The 13,929-nt window shown below is 34.7% G+C and overlaps 1 protein-coding gene across 1 annotated transcript; it reads left to right on the top strand.

Annotated features, from left to right (window-relative positions):
* The first annotated feature begins 1,748 nt into the window (after window positions 1–1,748).
* On the top strand, window positions 1,749–13,025 carry LOC149060025 (uncharacterized). The gene is made up of 7 exons (XM_089218213.1): window positions 1,749–2,354; window positions 2,582–2,804; window positions 2,885–3,259; window positions 3,931–4,516; window positions 4,604–4,936; window positions 12,610–12,728; window positions 12,800–13,025. Exons 1-7 carry the CDS (start codon window positions 1,749–1,751, stop codon window positions 12,928–12,930), a joined length of 2,373 nt encoding a protein of 790 aa, XP_089074339.1. The 3' UTR covers window positions 12,931–13,025.
* Window positions 13,026–13,929: the final 904 nt, after the last annotated feature.

Raw genomic sequence — 13,929 nt, 5'->3', positions numbered from 1 at the left:
GAAAGAAAATTAAACATACTTCCAGTAGCTCGATTTCAATTTTGAAAACGGAATTCGATTTGCATTCCTCTTTTCTAAGTTTACTCGGAAGTGGATTTTTATATATTTAATTTCGTCCCTATCTACAACAAAGTTAAGTATAAGTTTATTTTGAGAAAAATGTAAACTTATTATGCATTATATTATATTAACTAAAAATAAAATCGTAAATCTACTTCCGAGCAAACCTAGAAAATAGACTAACGAATATAATCATCTTTTCAAAATTAATATAAGTCGATCAAAACAACCTGAATTTTCATTTCTCTTTTGGTACTGTTTGCATAAAATTGCTGTCCTAGAGCAGGAGCAAAAGTATTTACTTCGTGTTTATTGACTTGTGCATGCGCGTATGGGCGTTAGAACATTTCTAAGAATCTTAGTAGCCATAACAATAGTACCCTCATTCCGAACGATTATAAATCAATTAGAGCTAATGACTACGGAAATGAAATAATAATATATTATATAATAATTGTAAAGTATAAAATATATGGTAATAAGTAAATTTATGTTACTACAAAACAAAATATGATTAGTTGTGTTCAAGTATTCAGCCGGTTAAGTTCAATTTGTTTTTCTTGTCCGTGATTACTTTTTTAAATTTTAAAATGAATGAAGACTGGCGTTTTGGTAAAAAAGCGCGTCTCAAGCTATGTGCACCACGGAAAAAACCAAATTTGGCTAACTTGAAACGCAAAAAACTCGAAGATCATGAAAACAATGATGAGGTAGGTATTTATAATATATTGAATAGATTGAATTTTAGATTCTGAACGGACTGATGAATGTATTGATTTTACAATGATGTGTGTTTTTTTTTTTTTTTTTTTTTTATTTGTGCCTGGGGACAAAATTTCTACCAGTAATAGTGCTTCGATTTTTGACTTCAGCCTCTTTTCTGAAAGGAAAGTGAATCTAGTTGGTACTTTGGGGGGTCAAAAGTAAAAAATTTCCAATACTTTTCAAACGCGCAGGGAAAAACCCTAAAAAAATAACGGAAAAACGGGAATTTTTACGCAAAACCAGTTTTCGACAAAATCGATAATTTCATTTTACTGTAACTCAAAAAATAATAACTGTAAACACTTGAAATTTTCACCAAATGTTTATATTAGCGTTGTCTACACCTGGTTAATTTTTCAAAGTATTTTGACTTTTTTTGAGCTATTTATAGACAATTTAAATTTTCGATTTGTCTAAGTATTTTTTTTTGAAATATCCAAGAAAAAAAATTGGCAGCCCAAAAAATTTTGAAAATTTAATACGATGTTACTTATAAGTTGTTCTAATCAGAGATAAAAAAAATCAAAAATCGTTAGTCACAATTTTTTTTTATAGGCGCTTAAAGTTTAAATTTTGACAAATTACATAAAAATGACGAAAATTTGCAAATTATTTTGAGTTAGAAATTCATAAAAAAATTTCTTTTTAAATATAAGATTTGAGAATGTAATACAAGATTCCTCATATGTTATTTGTCTATTTTAATCAAAAAAAAAAATTTGCACGCGTTTTTAAATATTATTTATATTGTTTTAAACATTTAATTTAAAAATATATATATATTTATAGCATACACTTCTTTTTAAACTATAGACAAATGAAATAATTGTGGGACCATCTACTTCGACTATATTTTGTTCCACAACCCCAGAAAATACATTGATTACTACAAATATTCTAGCCACACCAAAAAAAAAAACCTGATGAATGTCTCAAGAAATTTAGAAAACTCTTTTTCATACCCTTCACAAAATGAAATCAGCGTAAAAGTTAATCCGTGGGAAACACTTGAAGGTAGACGAATTGTAGATATCAAACATCTATTTCGTTCACTGCAATCAATTCACCATCAAGGTTTTAATTGTACTTTCCGTGATTTGGAGTTTTTAAACGAAATACGTAAGGGATATCTCAGCACTTTTCAATTTAAATGCAAAGTATGTGGCATTACAGAAAATATAAATAATGAGGATGAGATCTGTAACAGTAAAAATGTTAATATTAATATGGCTATAGTAAGCGCTACAGTTAATACCGGACAAGGCTATAGTCAATTAGAAGAATTTGCTGCGACATTAAATATGCCCAATATGTGTAATAGAACGTATCAAGATTTTCATAATACTATGTATATGCATATGAACACCATAGCATTGAATGAAATGCAGTTAGCGGGACAAGAAGAAAAACGATTAGCGATAGAAAATGGTCAAGTTGACCATTTAGGACGACCTAAAATTGCAGTAGTCGCTGATGGCGCTTGGAGTAAGCGATCTTACAAAACTAAATACAACGCACTGTCCGGAGTTGTAAGTAAAAAATAAACTACATATTATAAAAAACATAGTTCCTAAGCATATAAAATTAAATATATTCTAATAATATAAAACATGTATCTATAATAATAATTATATTATATTATTATATTATTATACTATATTATATAATAAATACAATAGTAGTATAATATAATATAATATATAGGTATATGAATAATTATTTATGTTACGTGATATTTAACAAAATATATTTATAGGCTTGTATTATTGGTGCAAAAACAAAAAAAGTTATATTTTGTGGAGTCAGAAACAAATATTGTTGTATATGTCAATTAGCTGAAAACCGTGACGAAATAGCACAGGATCATGTATGTTTCAAAAATTGGAATTCGGCCTCAACCGCGATGGAAGCCGATATTATTGTTGAAGGGTTCAAGCAAAGTCTGCATATGCATAATGTTATATATTCTCAGTTAATAGGTAAGTGACTTTATTTTTTTTTTTTGCATAAATATTTTCATTTACTTATACGTTGTATTATTGAATATATTATAAAAAAGGAGATGGTGACAGTAGTATTATGAAACGTTTAAGATTGGAAAAGCCATATGGTACAAATGTTGTTATAAAAAAAGTAGAATGTACTAATCATTTACTACGTAACTACATAAATCGTCTTAGAGATATAAGTGGGAAAAGAAAAAATGATAAAGGAGATGTCATACCTGGTTGTTATCGGAAAGTGGTTCATGATCGCTTACTTAGGCTTCGGTATGCTGTCACTGAAGCGATAAAATATAGAAGACTTGAACAAACAGATCGCACATATGAAGCAACACTGACTTTACTCAAAGCAGATATAACAAACGGACCTAATCATGTTTTCGGAGACCACACTAAATGCCAATCGTATTTTTGTGAGGGTCAAAAGAAAGGTATGTAATTTTTATTTGTGTACTGTATGTTTGTATGACATTTATGATTTATAGAATAAAAACTTAAAAATAACTATAAATAACTCATAATATATAAATTTCAAGTTAATAGTTTTTAAATAACGACAAAATAAGAAAATCGTTGTATGAGAAATGAGAATTAGATAATTTACGAGTGAATATATACCTAATATGTAACTTCAAACGCACGTAAAAATTAACTTGAATTTCCAGTAAACTTATTTGTATTATTTGTTAAATGTAGGAAAATTTAAGGGGAATTTTTTAATATATTTTTAAAACTTAGATATAAATAGAAAAATTGTTATATATTCTAACTCGAAAAAATGCCAATTTTCGTGATATTGATAAATTTTATCAACATTTTAACTTTAGGCGCTCATAAAAAATTACTGTAGACGAATGCTCGGCTTTTTTTAATGTTCAATAACAACAACTTATGAGGACGGTTATAATACATTTTCAAGATTTTTGACCTATAAATAGTTAAAAAATAATCGCAGTATTTTGAAAATATTATGGTGCATATAATCATTCTGTGATGCATCATCTACGGTTATATTTTTAGAGTTACAATAAAAAAACAAATTCTCAGTTTTTTCTTAAATTATTGTTTGGTTTTCTTGACGCTTGTATTATATATGTTTTAGGAGAAGAAAACATCGTACCCGATTTAAAAATCTTTGGTGTTTGGGATGATATTTGTAGAGCCCGAAATCTTCTAACTTATCATACCGAAAGTTTAATGTATGGCTATAATAACAATTCAGCTGAACTTTATAATTCAATTTTAACCAAATATGTCGGAGGGAAACGCGTAAATTTTTCATTGAAAGGGTCTTATCAACTAAGGTGTAGCGCAGCAGTCACTGCATATAATTCAGGACCAAACCGTCTTTCTTTGTTTAACAAACATGTAACAAATAAAAGCCCAGGGAGATTTACAAAAATGTATATTAAAAGGCATATAGTAAGAGCTGAAACTCGAAAACGACGGCGATGTCTTTTTAGTGGACCAAAAAATAGAAAAAAATGTACAACAATAGGAGGACCAGATGAAAACTATGGAAATGTGTCTCATGACCCACTTTCTGAACTTACTGATGTTGAAATCAAACAGTTAAAAAATAAGTTCATGGAAAATTTAAAATTAACTGAAAAACAAATTATAGACTTAGAAATGAATACTAAAAGACAACATCAATGTGATGAATGGCATTTGGAGCGAAAAAAAAGGTAGATATTTCATATTTTTTTAACAAAATAATAAGTTTATATGAATGTTTTAAAATGTTTTAAAATGTATACATTTTTATTTTTTAGACTCACTGCTTCAGTGTTTGGTAAATTATGTAAAATGCGCCAAACCACGTCTCGCGAAAAGGTAATAAAAGAAATGTTGTATGGGACTTTTAGTGGTAATGCTGCTACGCGATATGGAATTGTACACGAAGATATGGCTAAAGAAGAGTTGGAGAAAATAATTGGAAAAAAAATTGAAAGTGCAGGTTTATTTGTAGATGCAAATTTACAATTTTTAGCGGCGTCTCCCGATGGACTAATAGACAATGATAGTCTCGTCGAAATTAAATGTCCAGCGTCTGCTAAGAGTTTTACTCCAGAAGAAGGAATTTTAATGAAAAAAATAAAAAGTTGCACTATTTGTTTGCGCCGCAAAACAAATTTATATTGTGTCATTTATGTTATCATATTCATGTGCATGTATCGGTGCGTTCCACAGTTGCAGCCTTGTCGGCGGACGCTTATCAGGCGTTCGTGTGCGACCGGCCAGCTGTGGAACCATTATCAGTGTTCTAGTTTATTCGGTTATGTTCAAAACTTTTAAGTTGTTTCGGTTTGTCATGCTTTCAGTGTCATAAAGTTTCTAATTTTTCCATTGTTCAGTGTTTAGTGTGGTGACACTGAAAGGCCGTTCTTTTGAGTTTCTTCGTGTGTTTTTCATCCGTTACATGTAGAAGTCCATTGACTTCGCATTTTGTCGCTGTCCAGTCAGCATTGTTTTTCGTTCTTCATGTTCTGTTTGCAGTCGTCCCAAACCACGTTGTTGTGATTTTGTGAATTCGTCGTCTGGTAATTATCGTTCTCAGCATTTTTATTGCGTTCATTCATTTGTTTATCCCCAGTTTAGGGTGGTCAAAATTACCAGCGATTTGTGTCGTGATTCAACGTGTTTTGGTGTACCTCGTTGCTCGTGGGGACAGTAGCGTGTGCTAAAGATCCTGTCCCGGCTGCATTCAGTGTTTCATTGGTGTGAGTTCTTCGTGAACAGTTGTCGGCACACATTCGCACGTACGCAGGGTCAAATTTTTGTTTTTATTGTAACTTATTTGACATACTTACAGGCCCTGGTGCGGTAGCGTGGGTGTAAAACCAGGTGTGTGTCTCAACTGTTATGTGAGTATTGGTCGGCCAAATGTTTATGTGTATGACCGACGGGTCTTAGGTATGTTATATTAGTTACCATTGTTATTTCATTGATATTATATTATTTTGTTTTCAATAAACCAATTGTTACCACCCATTATTATTATTATGTTATTTAGTATTATTTTATTTGAATGCGCTGAGGTAGTGCGCCATATTATGTTGCCTACCTCACAGTCGTGAAGGCACCACTTATTATTATTATATTATTAAGCGCTGAACGCGGCATCATTTTTGGTGACCTCGACGTGATATGTGGTGGTAGCAATTATTGTATTTCTAGTAGTGTTATTTGATTTTTATTGTATTTCATTGTTTTTCTTATTTTGTTTTTTTTTTGATTGTGAGATAAGCACTTAGTGCACTACATTTATTTTGTATAGCAGCAATGGGTGAAGAAAGGTCGTTGAAGTTAGTAAAAAGGAAACTGAAGATCATCACCACTGAACTTGCAGCAATGTCAACATTCAGTTCTCACTTTAACGCTTCCACTGATGACATAAACGAAGTTCGTGTACGGCTCGAAAGCCTGCTTGATACAGTTGACAGATTTGAATCGCATCAAACAGAGCTTGAGGATCTTGAGGATGAGGTCCCTGATAACCTACGGATTGCTGAGAGGATGGCGTTTAAAGACCTCTTTTTCAGTGTCAAATCATCATTAATGAAACTTGTGAATGCCAATCAAGAAAACCGTTCAACGTCACCATCTTATAGTGAAGTCACTAAGTACAATGGGGAAAATGCTATGAGGTTGCCTCCAATCAATGCTCCAAAATTTACTGGTGATTGGCAGATGTGGACATCTTTCATTGACTCATTTAATGCCATGTTCCATAATAACAAAACTTTGGCACCGGTTCAACGTTTGCATTACCTAAAGAGTTGCTTAGAAGGTCAAGCGAGTGATGTCATAAGATCAATACCCACGACTGGAGAAAATTATTTGCAAGCTTATAACACACTTGTTAATAGATATGAAAACAAGGGTGCCATTATCCAGTCACACATAAGGTCACTGTTGGAAACTCCAAAGGTACACACCGCATCAGCCACAGATTTACAAAGGTTACACCATCATATAATGTCAAACATCAACGCTCTTAGGGCTTTAGAACAACCAGTTCATTCATGGGATGCGTGGCTCGTAACTCTAATTTGCAATCGAATGGACAGTAGTACTGTCGGCGAATGGCAGCTTCATTACAACAGTAAAGAATTGGCATCATTTACTGCAATCGAATCTTTTTTATTCAACAGGATTGCAGCATATGAAGCTGGTGACATGAACGACTGTAAGTCTGCATCTAAACCAGTTCCTGTGAAACCTCCAAGAGTAAATGAAAAGAAAGTATTTTTTACTAAGCATAGTGAAAATAAAGCAAAGTGTATCATCTGTAACACTGAACATTTTTTATTTCAATGCATGAAATTTAAAAACTTGTCCATCAAAGAGCGCAGAGAAACTGTATTCAACAATCGACTGTGTTTTAATTGTTTGAAAGCTGATCACCAAGCCCGGCAATGCAAGTCATCTTCATGTACTCGATGTAATAAACGGCATAATACTTTATTGCATTTGGATCATGAGGAATCGGTTAGAGACACACTTGGCAACCATGAATCTCAGTCAGTTCAGGATTCAGATAGTGTACCTCCCAATGTAGTTGCTTGCGGTATTGTTGACCGTACACTACAGATTCAATCAAATGTTCAGATCATACTGGCCACAGCAGTGGTTCATGTGTGTGACGCGGCAGGCAATATGAGGCAATGCAGGGCGGTCCTTGATTCAGGATCACAGCTATGTTTTATTACTAACAAGATGGCACGACGCCTAGGGTTACATATCATCAACAACACAGTACCCATTTCTGGCATCGGACAGTCAAAATCAGCAACCAGCAAATGTTGTGTTGGTACAGTGCATTCCCGAATTAATCAGACGAAATTCCAATTACAATTTCATGTGTTACCTACAATAACGGGTGATCTTCCAACACAGACGTTTAATTCGAATCAATTTAAAATTCCAGATAATGTACAAACAGCATTAGCCGATCCTAATTTCAACAAGTCTGGAACTGTAGATATACTCCTAGGGGCTGAGATATTTTTTGATATTTTAAAACAAAACAAACACAGGGTATCAACACATACAGCTTTCCAGGATACTGCATTCGGGTGGATTCTGATTGGTAAAGTCAATACACCAACATCTATGTGCTCAGGTGTGCATCCAGGTACTACATGCCAAGTATCTGCATTATCATTGGTCACGTCAACAGTGTTATCACGTCAATGTGAGGAAGAAGAAATTGTTGAACAACATTTCACTCAGACAACCACTCGCAATGATAAAGGTCAATTTATTGTCAGACTACCACTTAAAGACCATCCCTCGTGTATTGGCAATACAAGTGGCATAGCAAAGAAACGGTTTTTGAACCTAGAGAATAAATTGGTAAAAAATAGTGCATTGGCAAATGAATATGATGAGTTCTTGATGGAGTATTTAAAATTGGGTCACATGGAACAAGGTGGACAGTATTACGATGATCAGGCTAAAGGATACTACATACCTCATCATGCAGTATTCAAAAGCAATAGCATTACTACAAAGACAAGAGTGGTGTTTGATGCGTCTGCGACAGGGTCTTCGGGCAAGTCTTTAAATGACATACTTATGAAAGGACCTGTTGTTCAACCAACGTTATACTCTACCTTATTACGTTTTCGAATCCATCAAATAGCACTGACAGCGGATATAGAAAAAATGTACAGGCAAATACTAGTTCATAGCGACGACTGTCAATTGCAAAAAATTGTCTATCGTTCAAAACCAACTGATAAACTCCAAGAGTTCATTCTAAAAACAGTGACCTACGGAACAAAAACCGCTCCGTACTTAGCTACAAGGTGTCTAGTACAGTTGGGAAAAACGTGTAACGATTCAGAAATATCTCAAATCATTCAGCGGGACTTTTATGTAGATGATTTGTTAACAGGTGCAGACACTGTTGAAGAGTGTCATAACATCTATCAAAAACTCACCAATATATTAACCAGTGCCCAATTGCCGCTGAGAAAGTGGTGTTCAAATTCACCGATACTCTTATCTTGGCTACCTACAACCACAGATGCAAATTATTTACTACCATTGTCAGAATCTGAGTCAGTTAGCACTCTAGGTCTAATGTGGCAACCTAGTTCAGATAGTTTTTGTTACTCCGTGAAGCCATGGAGTCCACCAAAGTGGATGACAAAGCGCAGTCTATTGTCAGACATCAACAGTATCTACGATCCCTTAGGTCTTGTGACACCGGTAATGATAAAGGGAAAGATTTTTGTTCAGCAGTTATGGTATCTGAAAGTCAATTGGGATGACAAGTTATCAGAAGATCTATGTTCAAAATGGAAAAGGTTCTACTTAAACCTACAACAACTTGACAAGTTAACAGTACCCAGAAAGGTGATCAGGTCAGATAGTGTCGGTATTCAAATACACGGGTTTTGTGATGCTTCGCAATTGGCGTTCGGCACTTGTGTGTATTTGAGAACAGTTGCTCGCGATGGTAGTGTTAGTGTTCACTTATACACATCGAAATCTAGAGTAGCGCCTATGAAGGCCACTACGATACCAAGGCTTGAACTATGTGGAGCTGTGTTGTTGGCAGATCTTATTAATGAAGTTCAGATGGAATTGTCACAACTAGGCATTACAATTCCGTCCGACAATATTTTCTTATGGAGTGATTCCACCATAGTGCTAGCATGGATTACTAGTCAATGCATTTTCCATGTTTATGTTGCAAATCGAATAGCCCGCATTCAAGATTTAACGAAAACAAACCAATGGCATCACGTTCCCACAAATGCTAACCCTGCCGATTTGATATCCCGAGGTGTTGAGGTACAAGTATTGTCCGAATCTGCGCTATGGTGGCATGGACCACCTTGGCTTAGTCAAGAACCGACGTCATGGCCCAACTGTCCAATTCTACCAACTGAAATCCCTGAAACTAGACCAGTGAAATTGGTCCTATCAACACAACAAGCAGCTAATGAACTCATGAGTAGATACTCCAATTGGAGTCGGTTGATTCGCGTAACCGGGTGGATTATGAGATTTTGCAATAATGCCAAAATACGCAAACATCAACAGGACTTGAGATCCACCCACCATTTGTCCGTATTAGAGCTAAAAACTGCAAGAATGATTTGGGTTCGACAAGCTCAACGTCAATCATTTCAGCGAGATATAGACATTTTATCACAGGGAAATCAGCTAAGTGGCAGCAGCAAATTAAGATCTCTACATCCATTCCTAGATAGCGATGGGCTGATTCGTGTTGGTGGACGGTTGTCAAATTCGACTCATTCAAATTCAAGAAAGTATCCTATTGTACTTCCGTCAGACCATTTAATTACTAAGTTAATCTTCAAGTCTGAACACGAACGTCTTTTGCATATAGGTCCTCAAGGACTGTTAGCAAATATTCACATCCAATACTGGCCTCTACGAGGACGTATCCTTGCCAGGTCCACAGTACACAAATGCATAATATGTTTTCGAGCTTCACCAGTTACCTCAGCACCAATAATGGCTCCGTTACCACGAGAGCGGGTCACGGTAGCGCGACCATTTACACACACTGGAGTAGATTTTTGTGGTCCTATATCGATTCGGTCGGGAATACGTCGTGTGTCTGCAGTAAAAGGTTATATAGCAGTGTTTGTATGCTTTGTAACGAGAGCAATACACTTGGAAGTGGTTAGCAATCTCAGCACCGAAGCCTTTTTAGCTGCACTGGAGCGATTCATTGCTCGCAGAGGGATATGTGGTCACATTTATAGCGATCAAGGAACAAATTTTGTGGGAGCACACAAAGTATTGCAAATGTGGTTCAAGACTAGTACAGATAAATTAACCATTCAAGAAAGAGCAGCAACCAAAGGTATTGAATGGCATTTCAACCCCCCGTCCTCGCCACATTTAGGTGGACTATGGGAGGCAGCAGTAAAGTCTGCGAAAAAGCATCTATCAAAAATATGTCATAGTGCATTGCTCACGTTTGAAGAGACTGTTACACTCTTATGCCGCATTGAGGCAATTCTTAACTCTCGACCACTGACGCCATTGTCTAATGATCCATCGGATTTCAACGCCTTAACTCCTGCTCATTTTCTAGTTGGTGAATCTTTAGTATTCCCACCTGAACCTGAAATATTGACAAGCCATGTCAATCATATCAAACGTTGGTCTTTGGTCAAGGGAATGTATCAAAATTTTTGGAAACGATGGCTTCTGGAGTATTTACCTCAATTGCAACGTCGGAACAAGTGGTTCAATCCTGGTAAAAAGGTAGCTGTAGGAGACTTGGCATTGTTGAAGGAGGACAATATGGCTGTAATGAAGTGGAAGCTAGTCAGAGTGGAAGCGATTCATCCGGGTCCAGATGGAACAGTTCGTGTGGTAACTGTAAGAAATCCTAATGGAACTTTACTAAAAAGACCAATGGTTAAAATTGCTGTATTACCAACATCTCAAGAGTCAACAATCTAGTCATCGTACTTCTGTTATTATTCAAATTGTATTCTGTTATTATTCAAATTGTATTCTGTTATTATTCAAATTGTATTCTTATATAGTAACATCTTGTTATTATTTAGGTGTTTTTTTTTTTTTTGTTTTTGTGTTAAGTGAAGTATCTTGTCATTCACTACATTTATGTTACTATACAGATTGTATGAGTCTATAGTTATAAATTTTATGTATTGTGGGTGTTGCAAAACTCACATGGTATCTATGTAGGGGTAATGTTGTATCTATGTAAGGTTGAAAGTTTTATAATCTTTCAAAGGGGGGAATATGTTTGCGCCGCAAAACAAATTTATATTGTGTCATTTATGTTATCATATTCATGTGCATGTATCGGTGCGTTCCACAGTTGCAGCCTTGTCGGCGGACGCTTATCAGGCGTTCGTGTGCGACCGGCCAGCTGTGGAACCATTATCAGTGTTCTAGTTTATTCGGTTATGTTCAAAACTTTTAAGTTGTTTCGGTTTGTCATGCTTTCAGTGTCACAAAGTTTCTAATTTTTCCATTGTTCAGTGTTTAGTGTGGTGACACTGAAAGGCCGTTCTTTTGAGTTTCTTCGTGTGTTTTTCATCCGTTACATGTAGAAGTCCATTGACTTCGCATTTTGTCGCTGTCCAGTCAGCATTGTTTTTCGTTCTTCATGTTCTGTTTGCAGTCGTCCCAAACCACGTTGTTGTGATTTTGTGAATTCGTCGTCTGGTAATTATCGTTCTCAGCATTTTTATTGCGTTCATTCATTTGTTTATCCCCAGTTTAGGGTGGTCAAAATTACCAGCGATTTGTGTCGTGATTCAACGTGTTTTGGTGTACCTCGTTGCTCGTGGGGACAGTAGCGTGTGCTAAAGATCCTGTCCCGGCTGCATTCAGTGTTTCATTGGTGTGAGTTCTTCGTGAACAGTTGTCGGCACACATTCGCACGTACGCAGGGTCAAATTTTTGTTTTTATTGTAACTTATTTGACATACTTACAGGCCCTGGTGCGGTAGCGTGGGTGTAAAACCAGGTGTGTGTCTCAACTGTTATGTGAGTATTGGTCGGCCAAATGTTTATGTGTATGACCGACGGGTCTTAGGTATGTTATATTAGTTACCATTGTTATTTCATTGATATTATATTATTTTGTTTTCAATAAACCAATTGTTACCACCCATTATTATTATTATGTTATTTAGTATTATTTTATTTGAATGCGCTGAGGTAGTGCGCCATATTATGTTGCCTACCTCACAGTCGTGAAGGCACCACTTATTATTATTATATTATTAAGCGCTGAACGCGGCATCACTATTGAAAACGGTCAACTACATCTAAAAAGAAATGATAGTTACTTTTATCAAGTCCAGGGTCAACTGCACATAACACGCAAAATGTTTTGTTATTTTTGTATCTGGACACCTAAAGGTAATATTATTTTGTTTTGAACTAATAGGATTCTAATTAAAATGTATAATAAATAAGTTATTTGTGTACAGGTTTGATGTATGAAAAAATTGAAAAAGACGATGATTTCTGGGATAAAAATATGAAGTCTCAACTAACAACATTTTTTACAGAATACTTTTTATCTGAAGTTTTAAAAGACAGTCTAATATTGAATGAATAAATATAATATTTACGAGAAATTCAAACCCTTTTTTATAAATGTTTTTATTATTCATTTGATTGTCAAATCATTTTTTGGTTATAGTTCATAACTATGAAATAACAAAGTGACTCTCTTGTGTAGTATAATGTAATTGCACATTTTTGCGAATTGCAGCGAAAGCCGAGTAGTGAGTAGGTAATATAATAGTAAAAGATAACGCGCGTAATTGAACATATTTAGTCATTTTTATAGCATTTTAATTATACGTAGTTCTGGGAATTCGTAATACTGTCGACCGATAGTCCGAGGCACGCGATAATGGATTACACACACTAATGTTCATTTACTACTCACACATAGACATAGCCCAAATATTCATGTTATGTGAATTGCCTAAATATTACTCCTTAAAACATGATACGCTGGAGCCCCCTTAATGACACATCTAATAGTGTTTCCTTTAAATCATTGAACATTTTCGATAAGATAAAATAATAAGTTTAAGATTTCGATACCACGAGTATCTTATACCTACTTGTTATAATACTCACTGTGTTTTTCTGTGCGTACGCGAAAACATCTACGATGGAGAATCATATTAATCATATCAATTTATTCGATTTATTTATGATGTCAAACCTAAACGACGGTTTAGGTTTGATTAATAAATTACAACTGTTAGGTGCATTGCCCGCGGAAGAAAAGTGTATCCGTGGACATCAAATGAAGTTGGTGAAAGACCAATTTTCACTCGACAAATTTTAATGGATTTGTCGTGAAAAAATTAATTGTAAAAAGGGGAAAAAACTCTGCAATTATAGGTAAGTACTACTAAAATGTAATAAATAACTAAAAAAAACCGGGGAAGTCGATTGTTTTAATAGATTAATTGATCAGTTCTTCACTATTTTTAAAATCGATCAATCGAGTGCTTGTTGATTGTTTATTCTTATATAATGTATAAGAATTGTAGTTGATAGTGAATAAAAATTAAAATAGTTGAAAAAATTTGTTGTG

This window comes from Diuraphis noxia, unplaced genomic scaffold (assembly GCF_037042655.1).
Source record: "Diuraphis noxia isolate RWA-SAM2 unplaced genomic scaffold, SU_Dnox_SAM2 contig0001, whole genome shotgun sequence".
Lineage (NCBI taxonomy): Eukaryota > Metazoa > Arthropoda > Insecta > Hemiptera > Aphididae > Diuraphis > Diuraphis noxia.
This window is presented reverse-complemented; position numbering and strand designations above follow the sequence as displayed.